The 24,134-nt window shown below is 43.1% G+C and overlaps 1 protein-coding gene across 1 annotated transcript in view; it reads left to right on the top strand.

The window, feature by feature from the left end:
- The window catches only part of CRABP1 (cellular retinoic acid binding protein 1), a 33,742-nt gene extending 10,668 nt beyond the window's left edge, over positions 1-23,074 (top strand). The window contains exons 3-4 of the mRNA XM_075855143.1: positions 13,796-13,909; positions 20,396-23,074. Of these exons, the coding sequence (XP_075711258.1) occupies positions 13,796-13,909; positions 20,396-20,446 (165 nt within the window). The 3' untranslated portion in view covers positions 20,447-23,074. The remainder of the gene's footprint in view (positions 1-13,795; positions 13,910-20,395) is intronic.
- The last annotated feature ends 1,060 nt before the right edge of the window (positions 23,075-24,134 follow it).

The following is a 24,134-nucleotide window of genomic DNA, read 5'->3' as shown; positions in this document are numbered from 1 at the left end:
CAGGTATAAATAGACAGAGGGCGGGAGCTAGCTCCGTCTGGCCAGGCTGTGATAGGCTCTCCCACTCCTAAGCCTGCCATCCTGAGTGGTGGAAGATGGAGTCAGTCTCACAGACATAGAAGCAGGTGCAGACTAATTACCTATGGGCGTATACACAGAAGCTGTGCCTGGCAGATCCTTTACATTTTTGTGATTTTCCAAGGCCATCTTTACACGAGCAATTCTCGATCTCCAATGGAGTAGTTGCGCTCAGCAGGAGAGAAGAGTTTGGAGAAGGATACACAAGATATTGCCTTATTCCTAGAATCTTTTTGAAACATGAGTGCTTTAGCACCAATGGAAGAGGCATCAACCGCCAGGGAAAACTGTTGAGTAACATCAGGATGACGAAGAACCTAAGCAGATGTGAAGACACACTAGGAGTGTAGTCCTTAGCGTTCACTCCCTTTCTGGTAAGAGCTGAGATGAAAGAAGTAAGGGACGAGAAATTTGGGATGAACTGACGATAGAAATTAGCGAATCCATGAAATCTATGTGTAGCTTGGAGACCCTGAGGACGTAGCCACTCCAAGACGGAATTTACCTTTTCTGGGTCCACTTGAAGACCATGATCAGAGACAATATAACCCAGGAAGGGCAAGGACCTCTTTTCAAATACACACTACTCCAGTTTCGCGTATACTGTAATTTATCCCCCCTTAGCCGCAACAAGACTTGGCGTACATGCTTCTGATGCGTCGTCAAATCAGGTCAGTAGATCAATATGTCGTCCAGATATACTACCACACAGACATACAGAAGATCACGGAAGACGTCGTTCACAAACTCTTGGAACACTACTGGAGCGTTAAACAGTCCAAAGGGCACGACAAGATACTCGTAGGGACCGTCTCGGGTGTTAAATGCTGTGTTCCATTCGTCACCCTTGCTTATAAGAATCAAGTTATAGGCCCCGCGTAGAGCCAGCTTAGTGAACACCTTAGCTCCACGAATCGTGTTGAAAAGCTCAGAGATAAGCGGCAAGTACTTATTTTTTACCGTGACTTAGTTGAATCCATGGTAATCAATGCACAGTCGGAGTGACCCATCCTTTTTCTCCACAAAGAAGAATCCAGCTCCGGCTGGTGAAGTAGACTTCCGGATGAACCCCCTCACCAGGTTCTCGTTGGCATACTCTGACATGGCCTAGGTTTGAGGCCTACCACATGCACTATCATCACGGTCTGCAATGAGGGAATCCAGGACTGAACTAGCCTGGAGAGCTTCTCTGTGGATTGATGGGGTTATCTTCTTCTCCGTACTACATACGGTAACCTGGGTTGTAAGCACCTCAACCCATATGATACATTGGTTTTATTTGCTGTTGTACATTGCTGATAATCTTGAACCAGTAGGACTTTTTACATCCAGCTCTGTTGCCTTATGTCTTACAAGTATTGATTTCTGTTTTTTGACTATTTCTTTTTGACTACTAGTTTTGTTCCCTGATGAACCTGACAATTTTCAGGGGAAACGCGTTAAAACGCAGTTTATTGTGTCTATCATTTTAAGTCAATCAGAGCCACCTCTCTAGACATACTGATTTATTTTTCATCATTCACAACCTCCGTCTGGTGGTTGTGGTATGTTTTTGTATGAGTACATCTTTTTGTTGGGTAAATTTTTTATTTATTTTTTCTTCATTTGTGCCTACCCATTGTTGTGCACAGTTTGACGTTTTTGCACAGATTTGCTTTTTCTATTTGTGCACTTGCCTATCTAGGTCTCACCTCTGTACCTGATATTCACTATAAAGAATTGGCTAGGCCATTAATAGGGTATCTAGGGTACAGGTTGGAGTCGTCCATTGAGTAGGGGTGTTACTCCTACTAGGTGTAATGACGGGGGTGGGGAGACAGACAAGTGAGCCCTAATCTACCCACCACTCAGTCCCTGCCTACTTGCAACGACCCGCCCTAGGCGACGGGGTACAACTGGGCGACAGTCCCTACGCTCAATAAGTGCACGACAGACAAACAGACAAGGGAAAAAGAAAAAAAAAACTAGAAGAATCACAAGCAAAGGAGGAACAGGAAAGGCAGGTATAAATAGACAGAGGGCGGGAGCTAGCTCCGTCTGGCCAGGCTGTGATTGGTTCTCCCACTCCTAAGCCTGCCACCCTGAGTGGTGGAAGATGGAGTCAGTCTCACAGACATAGAAGCAGTTGCAGACTGATTATCTATGGGCATTAACCCCGAAGCTGTGCCTGGCAGATCCTTTACAGTACCCCCCTTTTATAAGGGGCCACCGGACCCTTTCTAAGTGGACCTGGTGTACTGGGGAAATGAAGGTGAAACCTCCTGACCAATATCCCAGCGTGAACATTCCGAGCGGGTACCCAAGTCCTCTCCTCAGGCCTGTATCCTCTCCAATGGACCATGTACTGGAGGGAGCCTTGGACCATCCTGCTGTCCACAATCTTGGCCACCTCGAATTCTGCCCCCTCAGGGGTGAGAACAGGGACCGGAGGTTTCCTCGAGGGAGCCGAGGACGGGGAGCAGCGTTTAAGGAGGGAGGCATGGAACACGTCGTGTACTCGAAAAGATGGGGGCAACTCCAGTCGGAAGGAGACAGGATTGAGGACTTCAATGACCTTGTACGGCCCTATAAACCGGGGAGCAAACTTCTTGGACGGGACCTTAAGGCGCAAATTTTCAGACGATAGCCACACCAGATCCCCGACCATAAACAAGGGGTTAGCAGAACGTTTTCTATCTGCCTGAGTTTTTTGTATGCTCTGGGACGCCTCTAGGTTCTTCTGAACCTGAGCCCAGACTGTGCACAATTCTCGATGAACGACCTCTACCTCGGGATTGTTGGAACTACCAGGTGAAACGGAAGAGAACCGTGAATTAAACCCAAAATTACAGAAAAAGGGGGAGACCCCTGACGAGTTACTGACCCGGTTATTAAGGGAAAATTCGGCGAGGGGAATGAATGAGACCCAATCATATTGACAGTCAGAGATAAAACACCTTAAATATTGTTCTAGAGACTAATTAGTCCTCTCGGTTTGGCCATTAGTTTCAGCATGGAAGGCAGAGGAGAAGGACAGATCAATCTCCAACTTTTTACAGAAGGCTCTCCAAAACAAAGAAACAAATTGTACCCCTCTGTCAGAAACAATATTGACAGGGAGCCCATGGAGACGCAGGATGTGTTTGACAAACAAGGTAGCTAACGTCTTAGCATTGGGTAGTTTTTTGAGGGGCACAAAGTGGCACATCTTACTGAAGCGGTCTACTACAACCCACACCACCGACTTGCCTTGAGATGGAGGCAAATCCGTGATAAAATACATGGAGATATGGGTCCAAGGTCTCTGGGGAATGGGCAAAGAATGTAGTAAGCCTGCTGGTCAGTACCTGGAGTCTTGGACCTAGCACAAACCTCAAAAGCGGCGACGTAGGCCTTAACGTCTTTAGGCAACCCAGGCCACCAATAGTTTCTGGCAATGAGGTGCTTGGTACCCAGGATGCCTGGATGGCCAGATAGTGCAGAGTCATGATTTTCCCTAAGTACCCTTAGCCGGAATTGCAGGGGAACAAACAGCTTGTTCTCAGGAAGGCTCCCGGGAGCTGAACCTTGATCAGCCGCAATTTCAGAGACTAAATCAGAATCAATAGCGGAAATGATTATACCTGGAGGCAAAATACAAGCAGGATCTTCCTCCGAAGGAGGGCTGGCCATGAAGCTACGTGACAGTACATCAGCCTTAACATTTTTAGACCAAGCCCTATAAGTAACCACAAAGTTGAATCTGGTAAAAAAATAACGCCCAACGAGCTTGTCTCGGGTTTAGCCTCCGGGCAGATTCTAGGAAAACCAGATTCTTGTGGTCGTTACCTGGTGCCTAGCCCCCTCCAGGAAGTGGCGCCACTCTTCAAATGCCCATTCAATGGCTAAGAGTTTGCGGTTGCCAATATCATAGTTACTCTCAGTGGGTGAAAACTTCCTGGAGAAGTAGGCACAGGGACGGAGATGGGTGAGGGACCTGGTACCCTGGGACAAGACAGCCCCCACTCCCACCTCGGACGCGTAAACCTCCACGATAAATGGCTCCATTTGGTTGGGCTGAACCAGCACCGGGGCCGAGATAAAGCACTTCTTAAGGACCTCAAAAGCCTGGACAGCCTCAGGAGGCCAGTGGAGGAGATCAGCACCTTTGCGAGTGAGATCCGTAAGAGGCTTAGCGATGACCGAGAAGTTAGCAATAAACCTCCTGTAATAATTAGCGAACCCCAGGAAGCACTGTAATGCCTTCAGGGAGGCAGGTTGGACCCATTCCGCCACAGCCTGGACCTTGGCGGGGTCCATGCGGAATTCATGAGGAGTGAGTATTTGGCCCAAAAATGGTATCTCCTGCACCTCAAACACACATTTTTCGGTCTTTGCAAACAGTTTGTTTTCTTGAAGGACCTGGAGCACCTTCCTGACATGCTCAATGTGGGAGGACCAGTCCTTGGAAAACACACGTATGTCATCAAGGTACACTACAAGAAATAACCCCAGGTAGTCTCTTAAAATCTCATTTATGAAATTCTGGAAGACCGCGGGAGCATTACACAACCCAAAGGGCATGACGAGGTATTCAAACTTAGAGAACCATTGGGCCCCCTGAACCTGATTAAAGAGATAAGGAATCAGTGGAAGGGGATACTGGTTCCTTACAGTGACCTTATTCAAGCTTCGGTAGTCAATGCATGGCCTAAGACCACCATCCTTCTTCCCTACGAAGAAGAAGCCAGCACCTACCGGAGAAGTAGAGGGGCGAATGTAACCCTTGGCCAGGCATTCCTGGATATACTCTCTCATGGCTTCACGTTCGGGACAAGAGAGATTAAATATCCTACCCTTAGGGAGCTTAGCTCCTGGTACCAAATTGATTGCGCAATCATATTCTCTATGAGGAGGTAACACTTCGGAGGCCTCCTTAGAGAAAACATCGGCGAAGTCCTGAACAAACTCAGGTAGCGTGTTCACCACCTCAGGGGGAGAAATAGAATTAACAGAAAAACATGACGTCAAGCATTCATTACCCCACTTGGTAAGGTCCCCAGAATTCCAGTCCAACGTGGGATTATGCAACTGCAACCAGGGAAGGCCTAAAATCAAATCGGGCGATAATCCCTGCATTAACAGTACAGAGCACTGCTCCAGATGCATGGAGCCAACAAGGAGTTCAAAAACAGGGGTATGCTGTGTAAAATAACCATTAGCAAGAGGAGTGGAGTCGATACCCAATACCGGGACAGGTTTAGGCAAATCAATCAAAGGCATAGCTAGAGACATAGCAAATTCCACAGACATGATATTAGCAGAAGACCCTGAATCCACGAAGGCGCTGCCGGTAGCAGACCTACCACCAAAAGAGACCTGAAAGGGAAGCAAGATTTTATTACGTTTCATATTTACGGGAAATACCTGTGCGCCCAAGTGACCTCCCCGATGATCACTTAGGCGCTGAAGTTCTCCGGCTGCATTCTTACGCTTAGGACAGTTGTTCACTTGATGCTTGTCATCCCCACAGTAGAAGCAGAGACGATTCTTCTTGCGGAAATCTCTACGTTGTTGGGGGGACACGGAGGCCCCGAGTTGCATAGGTACCTCTGAGTCTTCCGGGGAGGATCGAAGCAACGGAACCTCGGGAGGCATCATAGGGGAGTCAGAGGAGAAAACATCAAGACGTTCAAGTCGTCGTTCCCTGAGACGTCGGTCAAGTCGTACCGCTAAAGCCATAACCTGGTCTAGGGAGTCAGAAGAGGGATAACTAACTAGCAGATCTTTCAGGGCGTTCGACAGACCCAACCTAAACTGGCACCTTAAGGCAGGGTCATTCCACTGAGAAGCTACGCACCACTTCCTAAAGTCAGAGCAATACTCCTCAACAGGTCTCTTACCCTGACGTAAGGTCACCAGCTGACTCTCGGCAAACGCAGTCTTGTCAGTCTCGTCATAGATGAGTCCGAGAGCAGAAAAGAAAAGATCAACGGAGGAAAGTTCAGGGGCGTCAGGAGCCAAGGAGAAGGCCCATTCTTGGGGCCCTTCCTGGAGCCGGGACATAATTATACCCACCAGAGGAGTGGGGCTTTAAACGAAAATAGAGCCTACAACTCTCCCGAAAGGAGAGAAAAGTCTTCCGGTCCCCTGAGAACTGGTCGGGCAACTTGAGGTGGGACTACCATGGTAGCATCAGGCTGGTTGATCCTCTGAGCCAGGGCCTGGACCTGTAGGGAGAGACCCTGCATTTGCTGAGCCAGGGTCCCAAGGGGGTCCATAGTGGTGTCAGGGACCAGGGTAGACTAGGTATGGGCTTGTGATTATGTAATGACGGGGGTGGGGAGACAGACAAGTGAGCCCTAATCTACCCACCACTCAGTCCCTGCCTACTTGCAACGACCCACCCTAGGCGACGGGGTACAACTGGGTGACGGTCTCTACGCTCAATAAGTGCACGACAGACAAACAGACAAGGGAAAAAAACTAGAAGAATCACAAGCAAAGGAGGAACAGGAAAGGCAGGTATAAATAGACAGAGGGCGGGAGCTAGCTCCGTCTGGCCAGGCTGTGATAGGTTCTCCCAATCCTAAGCCTGCCACCCTGAGCGGTGGAAGATGGAGTCAGTCTCACAGACATAGAAACAGGTGCAGACTGATTATCTATGGGCGTTAACCCCGAAGCTGTGCCTGGCAGATCCTTTACACTAGGATGAGTTGTTACTATACTACGGTGAGTTGTTTTTCTTGTTCTGCCAACTCAATGAACATAAGAAAAAAAAAACTCTCCCCACACTCTGATTATTATTTTTTGCATCATTATTTGGAGAGATAATAATTTTCCTTTTTTATCCCAATATATTAATTAAATGTTCCGTTTTACTGTGTAATTTTTTTGATCAGCTGATTCTTATGTGGTTTCTTTTTTTGTTACATAATCACTGACTATACTTTTGGCCTGCTAAAGCCGCTATATTGTTTGGTTCTCTGAGTAGGCCTGGGTTTCAGGCAAGGAAATCGGGTAGACCCGTCCACGAGAGAGTGGGGTTTCAGGAAGCAACTCAATAGGACTGTCATATGGATGATGAGGAGGAAGGACCCCTGCCTCCTCCTTAAGACATCAATGTAGCTGCCATACTGTGGAGGAAATGCAGAGATTGACTGAGGTAGTGGAGAAAGAACGGGATGAACCTGAGGCAGGCAGCAGTGCAGACATCGGGGTCCCCACTGGCGGACTGCTCCGGAGTTCCAATCAAGGACCGGAGCATGTTGGTGAAGCCATGGCAATCCCAGCAGGAGCGGGTTGATAGCTTTGAATAGGACTTAGACAGCAATCAGCTCTGAATGAAGGACTATCTTTAGTCTCAGTGTTTTGGTGACAGACATGATAGGGTCAGGCAGAGTTTGTCCAACTACAGAGGGGACCGCCTGAGGTTTCACTAGAGGAACTGTGGTCAAGTGGAGACCATTAACTAAGTCCTGCTGGATAAAATTTGCAGCCGCTCCGGAATCCAAGTAAGCAGGCACACAGTGCGATTCTTCACTGGTGACAGTTGACATAGGAATAGACAGATTGGGAGAGAATTTTGTAGTAGAGGGAGATTCACCTAGGATTGTCTGTCCAATTAAACCTAGGTGCTGGAGTTTCCCAGCTTTTGAGGGCATTGGCGTACAAAATGTCCTTTGTGGCCACAGTACAGACAAAATCCAGTCGATCGTCTGCTTTGCCATTCCTGGTCGGACAATCGGAGTCTATCCACCTGCATAGGCTCCTCCGGAGGTGCAGTAGGACAGGGCAGTAGCGGCCTTCGAAATTTTGGTGCCAGTCGACAAGATCTACTCTCCCGATGGACTTCCAGTGTGCGCTCTTGGATCTGCATATCGATCCGGGTTGCCAGAAGTATTAAGGCATCCAAAGTAACAGGAAGTTCTCGAGCTGCCAATTCATCCTTAATATGAAAAGCAAGACTTTACCAAAAAGTCGCCACCAAGGCCTCATTATTCCAAGCCACCTCTGCCGCCAGCATACGGAAGGAGATGGACTACTGCCCTACAGTTGACTCCCCTTGTTTGAGGGTCAGCAGTGAGGCAGCTGCAGAGGATATTCGACCCGGTTCCTCAAACACTGTACGGAAAGTCTCTAGAAACAGGTAGATCAGAGAATTCTGGGCCTTCTCGTGCCAAGATGGGATTCGCCTATACCAGGGCTTTGCCAGCGAGGAGTTAAATAACAAATGCTACCTTGGCCTGATCAGAGGGAAAGAGATGGGCACATAACCTAAAGTGGATCGTACATTGATTGATGAAGCATCTACAGGCCCTAGGATCCCCGTCGTAGCGAGGCGGTAGAGGCAGCGAAATTTTAGACCCAGGATAGGCATGAGGGGTAACAGGTAGTGGAACAGCGGAAGCAGCCAGAGGAGATGCAGTAGGATGATCCAAAGGGGTGATTATTGAATTTACTGCCTGTAGGAGCTGATCCTGGCATGCCCAGAGGTCATGCATGTCCATTTGAATCAACTGGATTGCTGTCTTGGGTTGACCAGCAGGATCCATGGCCTGAGAGTACCGTCATGGTTCTGGGGCATGTGGACCCACTAGGCTGCTCCGCCGTAGCTGAGTGGCCAAACAACAGTCAATGAAAGTCCTAGCACAAGATTACCTGTGTGAGAGTCCAGACAGACACGAGATGTAGCAGATGCTTTGGCACAGATGATTCGTGGCAGATGAGACTGGACATGGCAAATGAAACTGGACATGGCAGATGGCACTTAGCATGACAGATGACACTGGACATGGCAGATAGAACAAACACAACTCCAACACTAAACTTCAGCTCAGGAATAAACACAGTTACAAGATACGGGAACACTGGGAACAGGATACAACTAAGGGACCATTTGCTAAAACTAACATGGAAAGACAACAATGCTCAGGCAAGGAGAGGAAGAGCAGAGCCCTTTTTATAGTCCAGGATGTATTAGGGATTGGCCAGAGAACTTTGAACTGGTGCGCGCATTGTCCCTTTAAGGCTGGGAACGAGCGCGTGCTTAACAGGCTTCAGTAAGGAGGTTGCATTCGTGTATGCTGGCATCTTTTGGAAAGGAGACAGCAGCATGAAGAGAGTAACCTATGGTCGCGGCTGCCAGTAGGTGTGATATGCTGGCAGTCAGCGACCGTGGGCACAACAAAAGGAAAGGAAGAGAACATAGAACAGTGCAGCTGCTGGGCTATAGATTTCATTTTGTAAAACCAAAAAAATATTCATTGGGAAAATCAAAACTTCTCCGATCAATAAACATATGTGACCTAACACAAAAACGTAACATTTCTATAGATGTTTTCCAACGGACAACGAAGGCTTCAATATGACAAATAATAGAATTGTGAATGTATCAGATAGGATAAATGGATTATGTGACTAGATTTTCAGGTATGTAATTAAATGGTGAGGTGTTGGAAACATGGCAAGTGTGACCCTTCATCTACAATTCCAGTAGCGTAATATATTCATTATTCTGCTTCCACAATTGTGTTTAGCAGATCTGTTTTCCCGTACAACATTATTTATCTAAATCTAAAGTTCCAGCAGAGTTATGTATTTATGTTATGATGTATGTTTTATGTATGTATGTTTTAGTTATGTATGTTAAGCCTTATGCACACGACCATATTACAGATTTATAATATGACCCCATAACCTACTATGTGCATCATTCATAGTAGCATACAGTACTTCATCACATGCTGTATTATGGAGCTTGTCCTCTCCAGAAGCTTTGCTTCCAGGGGAGAATAGGGTGCTTCACGGACACACCATATTGTGGCACACACAGTGTCTAAGAGAATGTAATATCGACATGCAAGAACTCTATGTACAGTACTTTGTGCTTTAATTCCTCCCCCTTTTCATAATATTTGTTTGCTATCAGTGAATGAGAACACTCTTGTTTACATTCAGAGGCAGGAAACCTATATATACACCTGACTGAGAAGTTGATACAATTGTACAGTTTAGCAATGCTATGTGAGCTAAATAGCTGTACAAATATCTCCAGTGTGGAACTGGGTTGCTTAAAGGATAGCTAAACGTTTGACAAACTTCTGACATCTCATAGTGACATGTCAGAAGTTTGGATTGGTGGGGGTCTGAGCACTGAGATCCCCACCAATCCGTAGAACGAAGCAGCTGAAGTGACTGTGTGAGCGCTCAGCCGCTTCGTGTCTGTTCGGCTTTTTCCGGAAATCCGATGTATCGGAGTACGGGCTCATAGACTTTCTATTGAGTCCGTACACCGATACATTTCATTCCGGAAAAAGACAAACAGACACGAAGCGGCTGAACGCACACACGAGCGCTTCAGACGCTACTTTCTAGCGATTGGTGGGGATCTCCGTGCTCGGACTACCACCAATCCAAACTTCTGACATGTCTCTATGACATGTCAGGAGTTTGTCAAACGTTTAGCTACACTTTAAGGCCAACCAGTGGAATTGTGGTCATGAGCAAAATTTAAAGTGGGGACCGCATGCAAATTTTCACTTCATTTGGTCATGCCCTTCGCCACTTCCTTAAGGGGAATGTGTCGCTAGAAATGTTTTTTTTTTTTTAGTTAGTTAAACAATTATTATTTAAGTGATTACACATTGTTTTAATTTTTTTAATTTTTTCACAAGTCAGGAAATATTATAAATTAGATTATAATTTATAACATTTCCATGTGCTGGCCACTAGAGGGAGCAGTTCCCAAAATTGCAGCATGGTCAATGTGGTAAAGCTTTATGCTGCAAATTTGGGGTAGACACACTCTCTCTAGTATCCTCAGACAATAACCCCTCCCTTATTCTGGCTAGTGCCAGGAGAAGGAGGGGTTTGAATCTTCAAACCTCCTACACTGTGTGCCGCCATTTTCTGAGCGAATGCACAGTGTAGGAGGATTAGATACAGTGCTCAGCACAGTATAACACGAACATACATGAACATAATACACACATCACATACACGAACATAAATTACCTGCTCCTGCCGCTGCTGCCGCCTCCGCTCCTATTCCTTGCGCCTTCGCTTCCTTGAACATATGGCCGGAAGCCGTCATCTACAGGCTTCCGGTCCACATGAAAATGGCGCCAGATTTCGCTGTGCGAACGCACTTCGTTTTGGTCTGTGTGGGATGCTATGGCAGCCCCCATAGAGAAGTAAAAGTAAGTACAAAGTAAAAAGTAGAACACAAGAACACAAATAAATAAAATTTATGTCAATATCATATTAAAAGCAACATGATAAAAAAAAAAAATTCATGACACCTTCCCTTTAAATATGTAAACCATAGCATCAACAAAAGGAAAATAAAAATGGAACATGGAAACACCTAATAACACGGTCAAGATCAGGCGTAACTTTCTCCTTTGGAGTCAACAGTACAACACTGATCAGATGCTATCAACTCTCCTGACATGTCTATTTTAGTAAATTCTTGTATTAACCATGAAATAACAATTCTGGAGCACCTTTTCTTAGAACGCTGCAGTGTGCCATTCCTCTGTTATTCCTCCTGGAAATGTATTAATAAATTGACAACTGGGTACATACTCTGACACTGCAATAAGCACTGACAGTATTAGCCTGTAGTGTAAAGATAGATTCTATTGACAAGTGGAATGTTAAGGCCCCATGCACCTGACCGTAATTTTGGTCCGCAATTACGGACCGTAATTGCGGATCAAAATAAAGTTCTATTACTTTCTATGGCGCACGGATGGAACGGTGTCCGGGCCGTAGGAAGCATCCATAAAAAATAGGACGTCCTATTTTTTGATTTCACGGACTGTGCTCACATACTTTATAATAAGCGCATGGCCCGCAAATGTGGGTGACGGTCCACATCCAGCTGTGCCTCTGTTCATGGACCTGTGCAGGGGGCCTGTCAGTTACGTAGGTAATTTAGGCTAGAGCTACACTGGCACTTTTTGTAGCTCTAGTCTAAAAGATTGCATGCAACTCAATGTATTGCTTTGCACTGCAGCCATAGCTCTTTAGTTAAAATTAATTAGTTGCGTTACAAAATGTCTCACTGCAGGCCAGGCCTTATTACATAACCGGGAGGGATAACAAATCAACATCTCAACACAGAGTTCTAAATAAAGATACTCGAGAATTGTTATCTTATGGGGAACACAAGGATTTACTATTAGGGCTAATTCACACGTCCATGTTCGTTCCGTGATATAGTGAATTAGCCCTAACAGACATGTCAAGGGAGCCAACAGATCCTCTTTAAATCTAGTGGCTCACAGCTGACGTAGAAAAGTCGCAAATGCATCGAAAGACGAAATTTGCACAAAGATTTAGAGTTTTGATGTATAAATACGCCGCCCACGGCACATTTCTAAATGTGGGTGGGGCTTAGCAAAAGTAGCGTGGCCTGCCACGGCCCAACAAATTTACTATCATTTATGTCAGACACCGGTGTAAAATATCGCGGAAATTTTCACCATGTCGTAGCTGGCGCAGATTTCCCTTAAGGTTGCACAGACAGGCAAAGATGTGCCTAATTTAATCAATTAGGAGCATCTTATTCCAGCTATCTCTATATTAAGGTTGGCGTATGAAGCACCATTCTTAATAATTATTTTCCATTCTCTTTCCTTTTTTCTCCATCCAGCCCAGAACGTTATGATGGCTTCTCCTGCTGCCCAGACATATTATTGACTATGCTTCTGCAGCAATCCCCAGTTTACATAGCAACAACAAAAAATTCAGACCCCAGATTAGACCTCTATATACAGAACCCAGACCAGACCCCGAAATTAATTCCGACCCTACACCAAATCCATTAAATAATCAGACCCCACACCAGACCCCTACATTTATCAGATCAGATCCCTTAGTTAATCAGACCCCAGACTAGACGCCAAATTAAATTACAACCCAGACTAGAGTACTTACATAATTAGACCCCAGACAAGACCCCTAAATGTATCAAACACCAGATCTGACTCTCTACATTTATCAGACCCGACCAGAACCCTAAATTTATTAGACCATAGACCTGACCCCCTAAATCTATCAGTCCCCAGATCAGACCTCTAAATTAATCAGACCTCAGACCAGATGCCAAATTAATTTAGAACCCAGACAAGACCAATTAAATAAGCAGACCCCAGACCAAACCCATCATTTATCAAAGCCCAGATCAGACTCTCTACATTTATCAGTCCCCAGATCAGACTCCTAAATTAATCAGACCCCAGACCAGACCGCCTAAATAATTTTGACCCCAGAAAAAAAACAGAATATTCAGACCCCATATCCTTATACTTACTGTTCCTCGCTCCATGGGCCTCCTCAGCTCCTGACCCTGGATGGCGCCAGGTCACAATGTGGCAGGCGGCCCCATCTTGGTTTAGGGGTCCACCAGGAGATTCACTGGCTCCCTGGTGGGTCAGTCCAAGCCTGCAACTCTCTGATAGTTTGTTACACTATATCAGTTTGGAGTCTAAGCGGTTTAGCTCACAGAGTTATATTGGAAAATTGTATAATTGTTTTTCATTTATACAGTAATTAAGAACTATTTAAAACCAGAAAACCCTTTAAGTATTTGTTTATGATAGTTCGATTTTAATTAGATACACTCAATGGATTTATATGAATTGTAAAGGGCTTACTAACATTTACATTTACAATGTTACTAATAATACTGTATTTTTTCTTTCTATATGCTCAACTTTTCAGAACATGTACTTTTTTCCCCATTTACCAGAGTTTTCCTGTTTGGGAAAAAAAAAATAAGATCTATTGTAAGCAGAATCTGGTAGAAGGGACAGGGCCCAAGACTTTCTGGACTCGAGAGCTTGTAGGAGATGAACTGATACTGGTGAGGCAATATAACAATATATATGTTTGTGTATTTCCTACGAGTTAACTGGAGAGCAATTTCCTGACCACCGGGGTCTCCCTCACGCACACTATTTTTTCAGTGTTTGAAAAAAATCTGCAATGAATTACACATTTTTCATAGTTACATAGTTACATAGTTTGTACGGTTGAAAAAAAGACACATGTCCATCAAGTTCAACCAAGGGATGGGAAAGGGGAAGTGGGATGGGAAAGGGGAAGTAAAAAAATTTCTACACATAGGAGCTAATATTTTTTTGTTCTAGGAAATTATCTAAGCCTTTTTTAAAGCCATCTACTGTCCCTGCTGTGACCAGCTCCTGCGGTAGACTATTCCATAGATTCACCGTTCTCACAGTAAAGAAGGCTTGTCGCCTCTGCAGGTTGAACCTTTCTTTTTCCAGACGGAGGGAGTGCCCCCTTGTTTTTTGAGGGGGTTTTACATGGAACAGGATTTCACCATATTTTTTGTATGTGCCATTCATATATTTATATAAGTTAATTATGTCCCCCCTTAGTCGTCTTTTCTCAAGGCTAAATAGGTTTAGTTCTTTTAATCTTTCCTCATAACTTAGATTCTCGATGCCCCTTATTAGCTTGTTGCTCTTCTTTGTATTTTTTCCAACTCCAGGGCATCCTTTCTATGAACTGGAGCCCAGAACTGGACTGCATATTCTAGATGATGCCTCACTAATGCTTTGTAAAGTGGTAATATTACATCCCTGTCTCGCGAGTCCATGCCTCTTTTGATACACGACAATATTTTGCTGGCCTTTGAAGCAGCTGATTGACACTGCATGCTGTTATTTAGTTTATGATTTACAAGTACACCCAGATCCTTCTCAACAAGTGAATCCGCCAGTGTAGCTCCCCCTAGGACATATGATGCATGCAGGTTGTTTGTACCCAGGTGCATAACTTTACATTTATCTACATTAAACTTCATTTGCCAAGTGGACACCCAAACACTTAGTTTGTTTAAATCTGGCTGCAATTCACAAACATCTTCCATAGTCTGAACTATATTGCATAGCTTGGTGTCATCTGCAAAAATAGAAATAGTGCTATTAATCCCATCCTCTATATCATTAATAAATAAGTTGAATAATAGTGGGCCCAGCACTGAACCCTGGGGGACACCACTTATAACTGGGGACCATTCAGAGTAGGAATCATTGACCACAACTCTCTGGATACGGTCCTTGAGCCAATTATCAATCCAATTACAAACTATACTTTCTAAACCTATAGTCCTTAATTTACCCATTAGACGTCTATGGGGGACAGTGTCAAATGACTTTGCAAAGTCCAAAAACACTATATCCACAGCGGCCCCTCTGTCTAGGCTTCTGCTTACCTCTTCATAAAAACAAATCAGGTTGGTTTGACAGCTTCTGTCCTTTGTAAAACCGTGCTGGCTGTCACTTATAATACTATTTATTGTCACATAATTCTGTATATAGTCCCTCAATAGCCCCTCAAACATTTTCCCCACAATTGATGTTAAGCTCACTGGTCTATAATTACCCGGCGAAGACCTAGAGCCCTTTTTGAAAATAGGCACCACATTTGCCCTGCGCCAGTCCCTTGGCACTATACCAGTCATGAGAGACTCTCTAAATATTAAGAAGAGGGGGACAGAAATAACTGAACTAAGCTTCTTAAGAACTCTAGGGTGTAACCCATCTGGTCCCGGGCCCTTGTGTACATTTATTTTATTTAATTTAGCTTGCACCATATCTACATTCATCCAATTCAGTATAACAACTGATATATTAACAGCACTGGCAGCGGCTACATCAGCTGCTCCTTCTTCTGTTGTATATACAGAGCGGAAGAACCCATTTAGTAACTCTGCCTTCTTTTGATCCCCTGTGATCAACTCCCCATTACCACTATCTAAGGGTCCTACATGTTCAGACCTTGGCTTTATTGCATTTATATGCTTGAAGAATTTTTTAGGATTTGTTTTACTATCCTTGGCCACCTGCCTTTCATTTTGTATTTTTGCTGATTTTATTATCTTTTTACAGATTTTATTAAGCTCTTTATATTTTACAAAGGCTACAGCTGTACCCTCAGATTTGTATTTTTTAAATGCCCTTTTTTTGTCATGTATTGCCCTTTTTACAGAAGGCGTGGGGTTTAATTTTTACAGAATGCGTGGGGTTTAATTTTTGTAGTTTATACTTGTTACCTGTAGGAATAAATTTTGCACTATAATTACCCAAAGTAGATTTGAAAATCTCCCATTTATCATTTGTCCCATTATTTAACATTAGTTCTTCCCAGTCTATATCCTGAATTTCAGCCCTCATCCTGGGGAAATTGGCCTTCTTAAAATTAAATGTTTTTGCCCTCCCAGCCTGCGTTTGTTTTTTACAGTATAGGTAAAATGTAACTATATTGTGATTACTGTTACCGAGGTTTTCACAAACATTGACGTTCCCAACAAGATCTGCATTATTAGAAATGACCAGATCCAACAGAGCTTCACCTGCAACAGGTTGAGGAAATGTCTCCCCTTTGCAGTTGAAGCCGGACTATGACACCAATTGCGGTTTTTTTACAAGCGTTTCTGTTGGCATATTTTATTTTGTAACATTTTGAACATGCATAAAGAAAAGCCATACCTAAAGCATGCTGCGTTTTGAAAAAATGTCACTGACCCCATAAACAGTACAAAAAGACCACTAATCAAAACGCTGTATATGTAGACTTTCTCATATTTTACTAGACTTTATGCATTCTCCACAGCAGCATCCAAGCTCAGAACGCGAGATCTCGCTGGTTATCGCGAGAGCTCACGTTCTGCCTCAAAGAACACTAACTGCTGCATTAATGTAGCAGTTACTGATTGGTAAGTGCTATATTAATACAGAAGCTAGCGTTCCCCGAGACAGAACGCAAGATCTCACATTCTGAACTTGGATGCTGCCATGGGTGATGCCGGGAGGATGCAGGGGATTCCGGGATACCCCTACCCAGAAGTTCAGGAGCCGACTCCTGCAAGGAGCAAACTCATTTGAATAGTGAATGTACACTTATATTGGAGGCAGGGACGGTGTTAGACAAAGTGTGGCAAAGTTAAGAGTGGCGCCCCAAATGCTGAATTATTGTATCAATAATTAATTCAGTTCTGACTGCCAAGTGCAGAGAACTGCATCATTGATTTCAAGCGCCGCCCAGGAGTGTTGCAAGTCCCAAAAGCATATGTCCCCCTCTCTCACAAAAAAATTATTTATATACATGTACAGTTATTAAATCATACCACTATACCAGATTACATATTTCCTGCATACTGTTACTGAACACAACTCACTATTATATGAACAATATTACCAATAAAAACAATATAAGGTCCAAATAATACCGCCACACCATAACCACATAGACTGAATAATACCCCCATACTGATACTGAATAAAAACCACTATACAAAAACCAATATTACCACCATGTAGTGACCATATAGTGGTAGATGCCAGTTAAACATTATCCACAGGGGCCCTGTAGACGATATAAGTGATTACAGCACATTAAATCCAGTGACTCACAGGTGATGTTTTGTCTGATTAGAGTAGTTTAAGTTCCATTTTTTTCTCCACCTGGCCCCGATTTATTCCAGGCACAACTCGTCTCTGCAGAATTTGACACACAGATATGCTGGTTTCTCGCTTTTCCAGCACCCTCCCCACCTTTACCTCAACCTCTAAAACTCATAATCCATGGTGCACCAGATGGTAATAATGATCCTTTAGTGCATCACACAATAAAAGTGCCCCATCAGTAAACGTGCCCCAACAATAATGCCCCTTTGTGCCCCCTGTAGAAAGTGGTGTGTCCCTTGTAGATAGTGCCACACGCAGCCCAAGTAGATAGTGCCACACACAGCCCCCTGTAGATAACGCCACACACATCCCCCTGTAGATAGTGCCACACATAGCCCCCTTGTAGATAGTGCCACATAGCCCCCCTTGTAAATAGTGCCACAAACCCCCTCTTGTAGATAGTTCCACAGAGACCCAGAAACGTAAAAAAAATAATTGTACTCACCTAGCCCCGTTCCAGTGACGGACGAAGCTGCTCCACAGTCTTGAGACACTGAGACGTGACCCATGCGTATGTCGACATGATCCAGTGACATCATCACGCCAGCTTGCGCAGGAATTCTGTCCCAGCATCTTATGGGTTGCAGGCCTAATGTGGACCTGCAGTCTAGTGAATGGCGGAGCAGGTAGCTGCTCTGCCATAGTATTCAATTGTATCTGCATCCTGAGGATGCAGATACAATTGAATCTGGCAGCCGCTAGCACCATGGCAACGCCCGGTGCTAGCGATGCCATCGGGCATGAGGGGGACCGTGCCGCCAGGCTCATAAATGTTATGTGCCGGGCCGCACAGGTCCCCAATGCTGCGGGCCCCGTAACAGCCACTACAGTTCTGCCACTGGGCAGGGGGCCCTGGGAGGATGGGGACCCTCTAAAATTGTCCAGTTTGCCCCCCCCCCCCTAATGCCGGCCCTGACTGGAGGTATGTTTGCATTTTTTTTTAATAACATATATTTATAAAATAATTAATTTTTTAAGGGGCTAATGGTTTATCAAATAAAACAGCTCCCCCTTTTCCAGTGAGAGGTTTTAATTTGTTGATAAGTATTTAGATTTCATACTTACAGCCAATAAGCCCAAGTATATTCATATAAATATAATGAGATAATAGATCCACTTTAAAAGGCCAGGCAAAAACCTTGTGTGAAGAAGGCCTTAGGACTGAATGCCATGCTTTTATTACATGCTGCTTATTTTTGCCTTATAGAGGATTGACTGCACTGATACATTGTAACAAGCCCACAGCTTTGAGCAGGACAGGTTTTAGACTCTCAATGTAAATAATGAAATGAATACAGTGTACAGTGTTAGCAAGGAGAGGCTCCAAAATGCTGAGGAATTAAAACAAAATTGTATACATTTTTATTATACAATTATAAACACTATTTTCTTAAATCTGGAGAACATTTATCAACTGTGGATAGGTGATAAATGTACTTGGTGGGAAAACCCCTGAGGGGTTTTCCCACTTTCGTTATGCCCTATCGGGTCATATGGACATAGGAAAGAACAGCTCTTGCTAGGCATGTATTAAACTGAAATGGGTGGCATGTATCACTACATTTCTCAGCGGTCACGGAACGAAACTGTTCAGCCGGCCACACATTCCCTGGTGATATTTGCATATTTGATGAGATTAATTTTAAAAGAAAGTAAGCATAAATATGTGTTAACATATTTCCTAGTGAAAGAGTGTACTTTATTCTACTAATGAGTCTATGTAGAAGTGGCAGAGTACAAAGTGCTATATCTGGCACCCATTGTTGTGTATGACAGAGGAATCATTAAATGACATTGTACACAGGCTGCATTTACACTCAGCGATACTAATGCACCTCATTAGTATATAGTGATGAGCAGGCCAGACACTGCGGTCAATAAGAACATCATATTAACACAAGTTCTTTGTTTCCTGACCAAACTCTCATTAACGTTATCCATATACAAAGAGGTCATTGTTCTTTCGCTCATTAAAACCCTGGTCTGAAATATTGTTTCATCTCCAAAATTGCCTTTATTATCTTTTTTTCCTAATTAAAAAATTCACTTTCACATCTTTCACTCATCACCAAACCTGACTGACTTGCACTTCTGCCAAAAGTCACCCACCAATTTGTTTCCAAAAAAGACTTCTGGAATTTAGCAAATTGTCAATGTGAAAATGACTGTCACCTTTACTGATGTGAAATGAAGTCGACATTGTATTTACATTAAGCTAATGCCGAAACTTTAAATGCTCTCTCCAGATCACACACACAAGGGGGCCAGGAAGCTGACATATGGGGAGGAGTTTTTGGCAGGGTTCTTACACCCAAGAGTTGGTGTTTCTTCTCTAACAAAATAGTGGCTCTTCTCTTTCACTCCTCAAAGCAAGTCTGTCATTGTAATATGTTCCCTGGTTGAGGGCAGCAAATTAATAGTACAGGTCTAAAGGTACTGTATAAGATTTGTATACAGAAGACACTCTCATAAAACAGTGAGGAGGGCAGGAGGAGGAATAGTGAGGCAGAGGCAGCACCCCTCATTAATATAGCAAACTCGTAAGCACAAATCCGATGTATCCTTTGTACAGGGTTATTATATAGACCGCACAAACTGGACTATGGCATCATATTATACTGCCAGTCATACAGTGGCAGTAATATAGTCATATTTCATAGTTTATAAATATGGCGCAGGTGCCATGCTCTATAAAATAACTCAATAAAAAATTGTACGTTTTATAATTGTTGTATAGTTGCAAATATTGAATTTACCACAACCAGACGGCAACTCTGTTTTGTTGAATGGAATTCTACATTAAAAAAAAAACATATTATAATAATTGAAAGTAACTGAAATGTTCACTGTTACAGGTCTTCGGAGCTGATGACGTGGTCTGCACAAGGCTATATGTGAGAGCTTGAGAAGCAAATTGTCTGGGCTCTCAGAATCTTCCTGTGTCCTTCAACATAGGGATCATCTTCTTGTCGCACCAATCACCCTTTGTATATTTTAAGGTTTTAATTAGTGTTGTCATCCACTAGTAAAATCAGATTGCGTTCTTACAAAATGCAGTTATCGATAGAAAGTATGAATCTCCAAAGATGTTAAGGTTAGCATAGCATACTGGTGCTATCTACTGCTACCACTATGTTCTAACAAGAGTCATGATGTAACAGCGACTCCGATTCTATACATCTCTAGATTGGATTTAGAGAGACAGACCCTTATGGAGAGCCCCACTGTTTGATATATTTGGGTTTTATGCTCCATAATTTTATACCCACTAGGCACTTGAATACCTTATAGCTCAGCAACTGACCCATCTTTAGTGCTCTAGGCAAAAAAAAACAAAGCATACCATTCTCTTTATTAGTAGCACCTTTAAGAATTAAATCTACAGTGCCATTTGTAAAATGCAGCCATTTATAATGGTGAAGAATGCCTTAAAGACACATCTCTATGTGACCAAACGTAAAGTTGTCAGACAGCATTCAGGAAATGTGACCCAGCCGCTCACAATGTTGTCAGTAGGGATACAGTGTGAAACCACACCATCGCCGCTGACCTTGCGCAGCTACTGTATAGCATAAGTGGTTTATTCATTATTATAGTGTTTACTATCTTGCTTTTTCCAACAATGTTTCTGTACCTGTGTCCACTATGTTTTAAGATTTGATCATTTTTTATTTAGATACACATATTTTCATATGATTAGACACATTTTATACACATTAGTTAATATTGATAATACAGTGTTTGCAGGTTGCCTTTTTTGCGTAAAACACTTGCCTTCGTTCACAAGAAGTAATTCTGAGCCACAAGCTAGGCAGCAGAATGAAGATACAGGAATCACATACACCGCTTATTTGACATTTCCTACCGAATTTATATGTTTGGCTTTAGCTTCTAATGTTAAATTATAGGTTTCCACTATTTCAAATGCTTAATATAGTCTATAAAGCTTTGAATTAAGGAAGAAATACCAAAAGTGTTTTATAAAAGTCACTTAAAAATGTAAATACACATTTTTAATTATTTACTTTTGTAAGTGCTTGAAATAACAAGCCTGAAATGTGCAGTAAGACTGGCTCCTGTGTCCCACTTCCTGTGACAACCCTTCTTTGTCTTTGTTTCGCCCTAATTCAGTCTTGTCATAGGGACATTGTACGAATCCAAGTTACCATCCACATCAATATTTACATCATATCTTACTTGAATAGGCCAGTTTTAAGTGTATACTGGTGCAAACGGATGTGGATGGTGATTTGGTTCAAAACATTTTGTGCATGATAACACTGAACGTACAAGAGCCCAGGCAGGGAGTGTTGTCATAGGGACACAGGAGCAGAGATCTTGAAATCTTCAGGCCTGCAAAATTCATGCATAACTTTCATAAGGTTCTGTTCACTAATTACATAAGCGCCATGTTTTACATTATTAACGTAGACCATGAGGGCTTTGACGGGTCTGTTTTAAAACAGATCATAATAAAGCCTGACTTATAATGAGTCTCTCAAGGTTTCTGTCGAGTTTCTGTTATTTTTTATGGCAAGAATAGCGTTGCAGACTATGCTATTCTAGCTCTCAAAAAGCAATGGAATCCTGATGAAAGGAGCCTTTTTTTTTCTTTTACAGTTTTCATGTGCACTAAATGGCCTTTATGTAACACTTCTGGTAAAATAATACTAAGAACAAATGTAATAAAAGCATACATTTCAAGTGGCAAACACTCAGGTATGTTAATTGTATATATAACAATATTAGCCTTCTTCTGAATCAATAAATAAAGCAATTTCTCCTTTGGCACGATGAAAGTTTAAACTACATTTATCTGTAGGTGGAACTTCTAATCATGAAATTCTGGTATAAATTGACTTTATGCATTGCCCTAAATGGAAGTAAATCTAAACATTTTCAAAACTTATTGAAAATTGTTGTGGAAAGTCATAATAAATAGGAACAATGCTTTACTTTTCTGTATGAATTATGTAATGTTCTTCTTAAAGGGGTTTTCCCACCAATACAGCTTATTGCCTATCCATAGGATAGCTGATAAGTGTTTGATCGCAGGGGTCCCTCCGATAGGACACCCTACAGCGCTTGGCTAGCTCAGGCAGTCCCATAGAAAATGAATGGAGTGACAACGCGCATGTGTGACTGCAGCTCTGTTCACTCAGGGGACGGGACCCCATGTTCTTGATCAGAGTGGATCCCAGCAAAGCGACCCTTAGCAATCAAACACTTATCACCTATCCTGTGGATAGGTGATAAGTTGTATTGGTGAGATAACACCCTTAATAATATACATTATGCAAGTTTCTTAGTGACCGTCGAAATGCTAAATATAACCAGCATAAGAGATACTTCATCAGATATAATGTTTAAAATGGTCTGAACATGTGAACCAAGGCTGCATTTCATAAGGACACAGTCTGGATTTAATCCTTTACTGCTGAAGGGGGCTGCAAGGCCATAGCGCCACCCCTTCAATGACCTTAATTTCTGCAATGTTTTTGTATTGTGTACTGTGCCTTTGATCGGTGTCTCATTCCATGTCATCTCTTGCTACTTTGTGATTTTAATAAAGTTATTTCAATTAAAAAAACAACTTGTGTTTAATGTTATTTGTTAGTACAAAAGAAAAAGTTATCAACCTACAAAGGTAAAAATAGTTGGTTAGCCTGGCTCACAGCTACACTGAATCACAGATATAGATGATGACCCTCATTTTGTCACTAGAGTACAATGTCTGCCGGATTCAGAACCCGGGGGAAACAGAAACATAAACAGAAATATAAAAATTCACACTATTCCCGGGAGCACCTATTGACTTTTGAAGAATGATGGCATAATGCCAGTTGTTGGTGGGGCACAGCTTGTAGACAGTTTTGACGTAAGTGATCATAAGCTGCACAGCTTTTTCTGGTTTAGCAACATAATTGACTCCTTTTATGCTTACTTTAATGTTTGGGTTAAGGAGACAAAGGAAAGATTACTTGAGATATATTTTTAGTTAAAGAGGCTCTGTCACCAGATTTTGCAACCCCTATCTGCTATTGCAGCAGATGGGCGCTGCAATGTAGATTATAGTAACGTTTTTATTTTTAAAAATCGAGCATTTTTGGCCAAGTTATGACCATTTTTATATTTATGTAAATGAGGCTTGCAAAAGTAAAAATGGGCGTGTTTACAGTAAAAGTACAACTGGGCGTGTATTATGTGTGTACATCGGGGCGTTTTTACTTCTTTTACTAGCTGGGCGTTAGGAATGGGAGTGTATGATGCTGACGAATCAGCATCATCCACTTCTGTTCGTTAACACCCAGCTTCTGGCAGTGCAGACACACAGCGTGTTCTCGAGAGATCACGCTGTGACGTCACTCACTTCCTGCCCCAGGTCCTGCATCGTGTCGGCCACATCGGCACCAGAGGCTACAGTTGATTCTGCAGCAGCATCAGCGTTTGCAGGTAAGTAGCTACATCGACTTACCTGCAAACGCCGATGCTGCTGCAGAATCAAATGTAGCCTCTGGTGCCGATGTGTCCTCGCTCGTCCGACACGATGCAGGACCTGGGGCAGGAAGTGAGTGACGTCACAGCGTGATCTCT

This window comes from Rhinoderma darwinii, chromosome 3 (assembly GCF_050947455.1).
Source record: "Rhinoderma darwinii isolate aRhiDar2 chromosome 3, aRhiDar2.hap1, whole genome shotgun sequence".
NCBI classification, from domain to species: domain Eukaryota; kingdom Metazoa; phylum Chordata; class Amphibia; order Anura; family Rhinodermatidae; genus Rhinoderma; species Rhinoderma darwinii.
The sequence above is the reverse complement of the archived record's forward strand: the minus strand, read 5'-3'. Positions and strand labels throughout refer to the sequence as shown.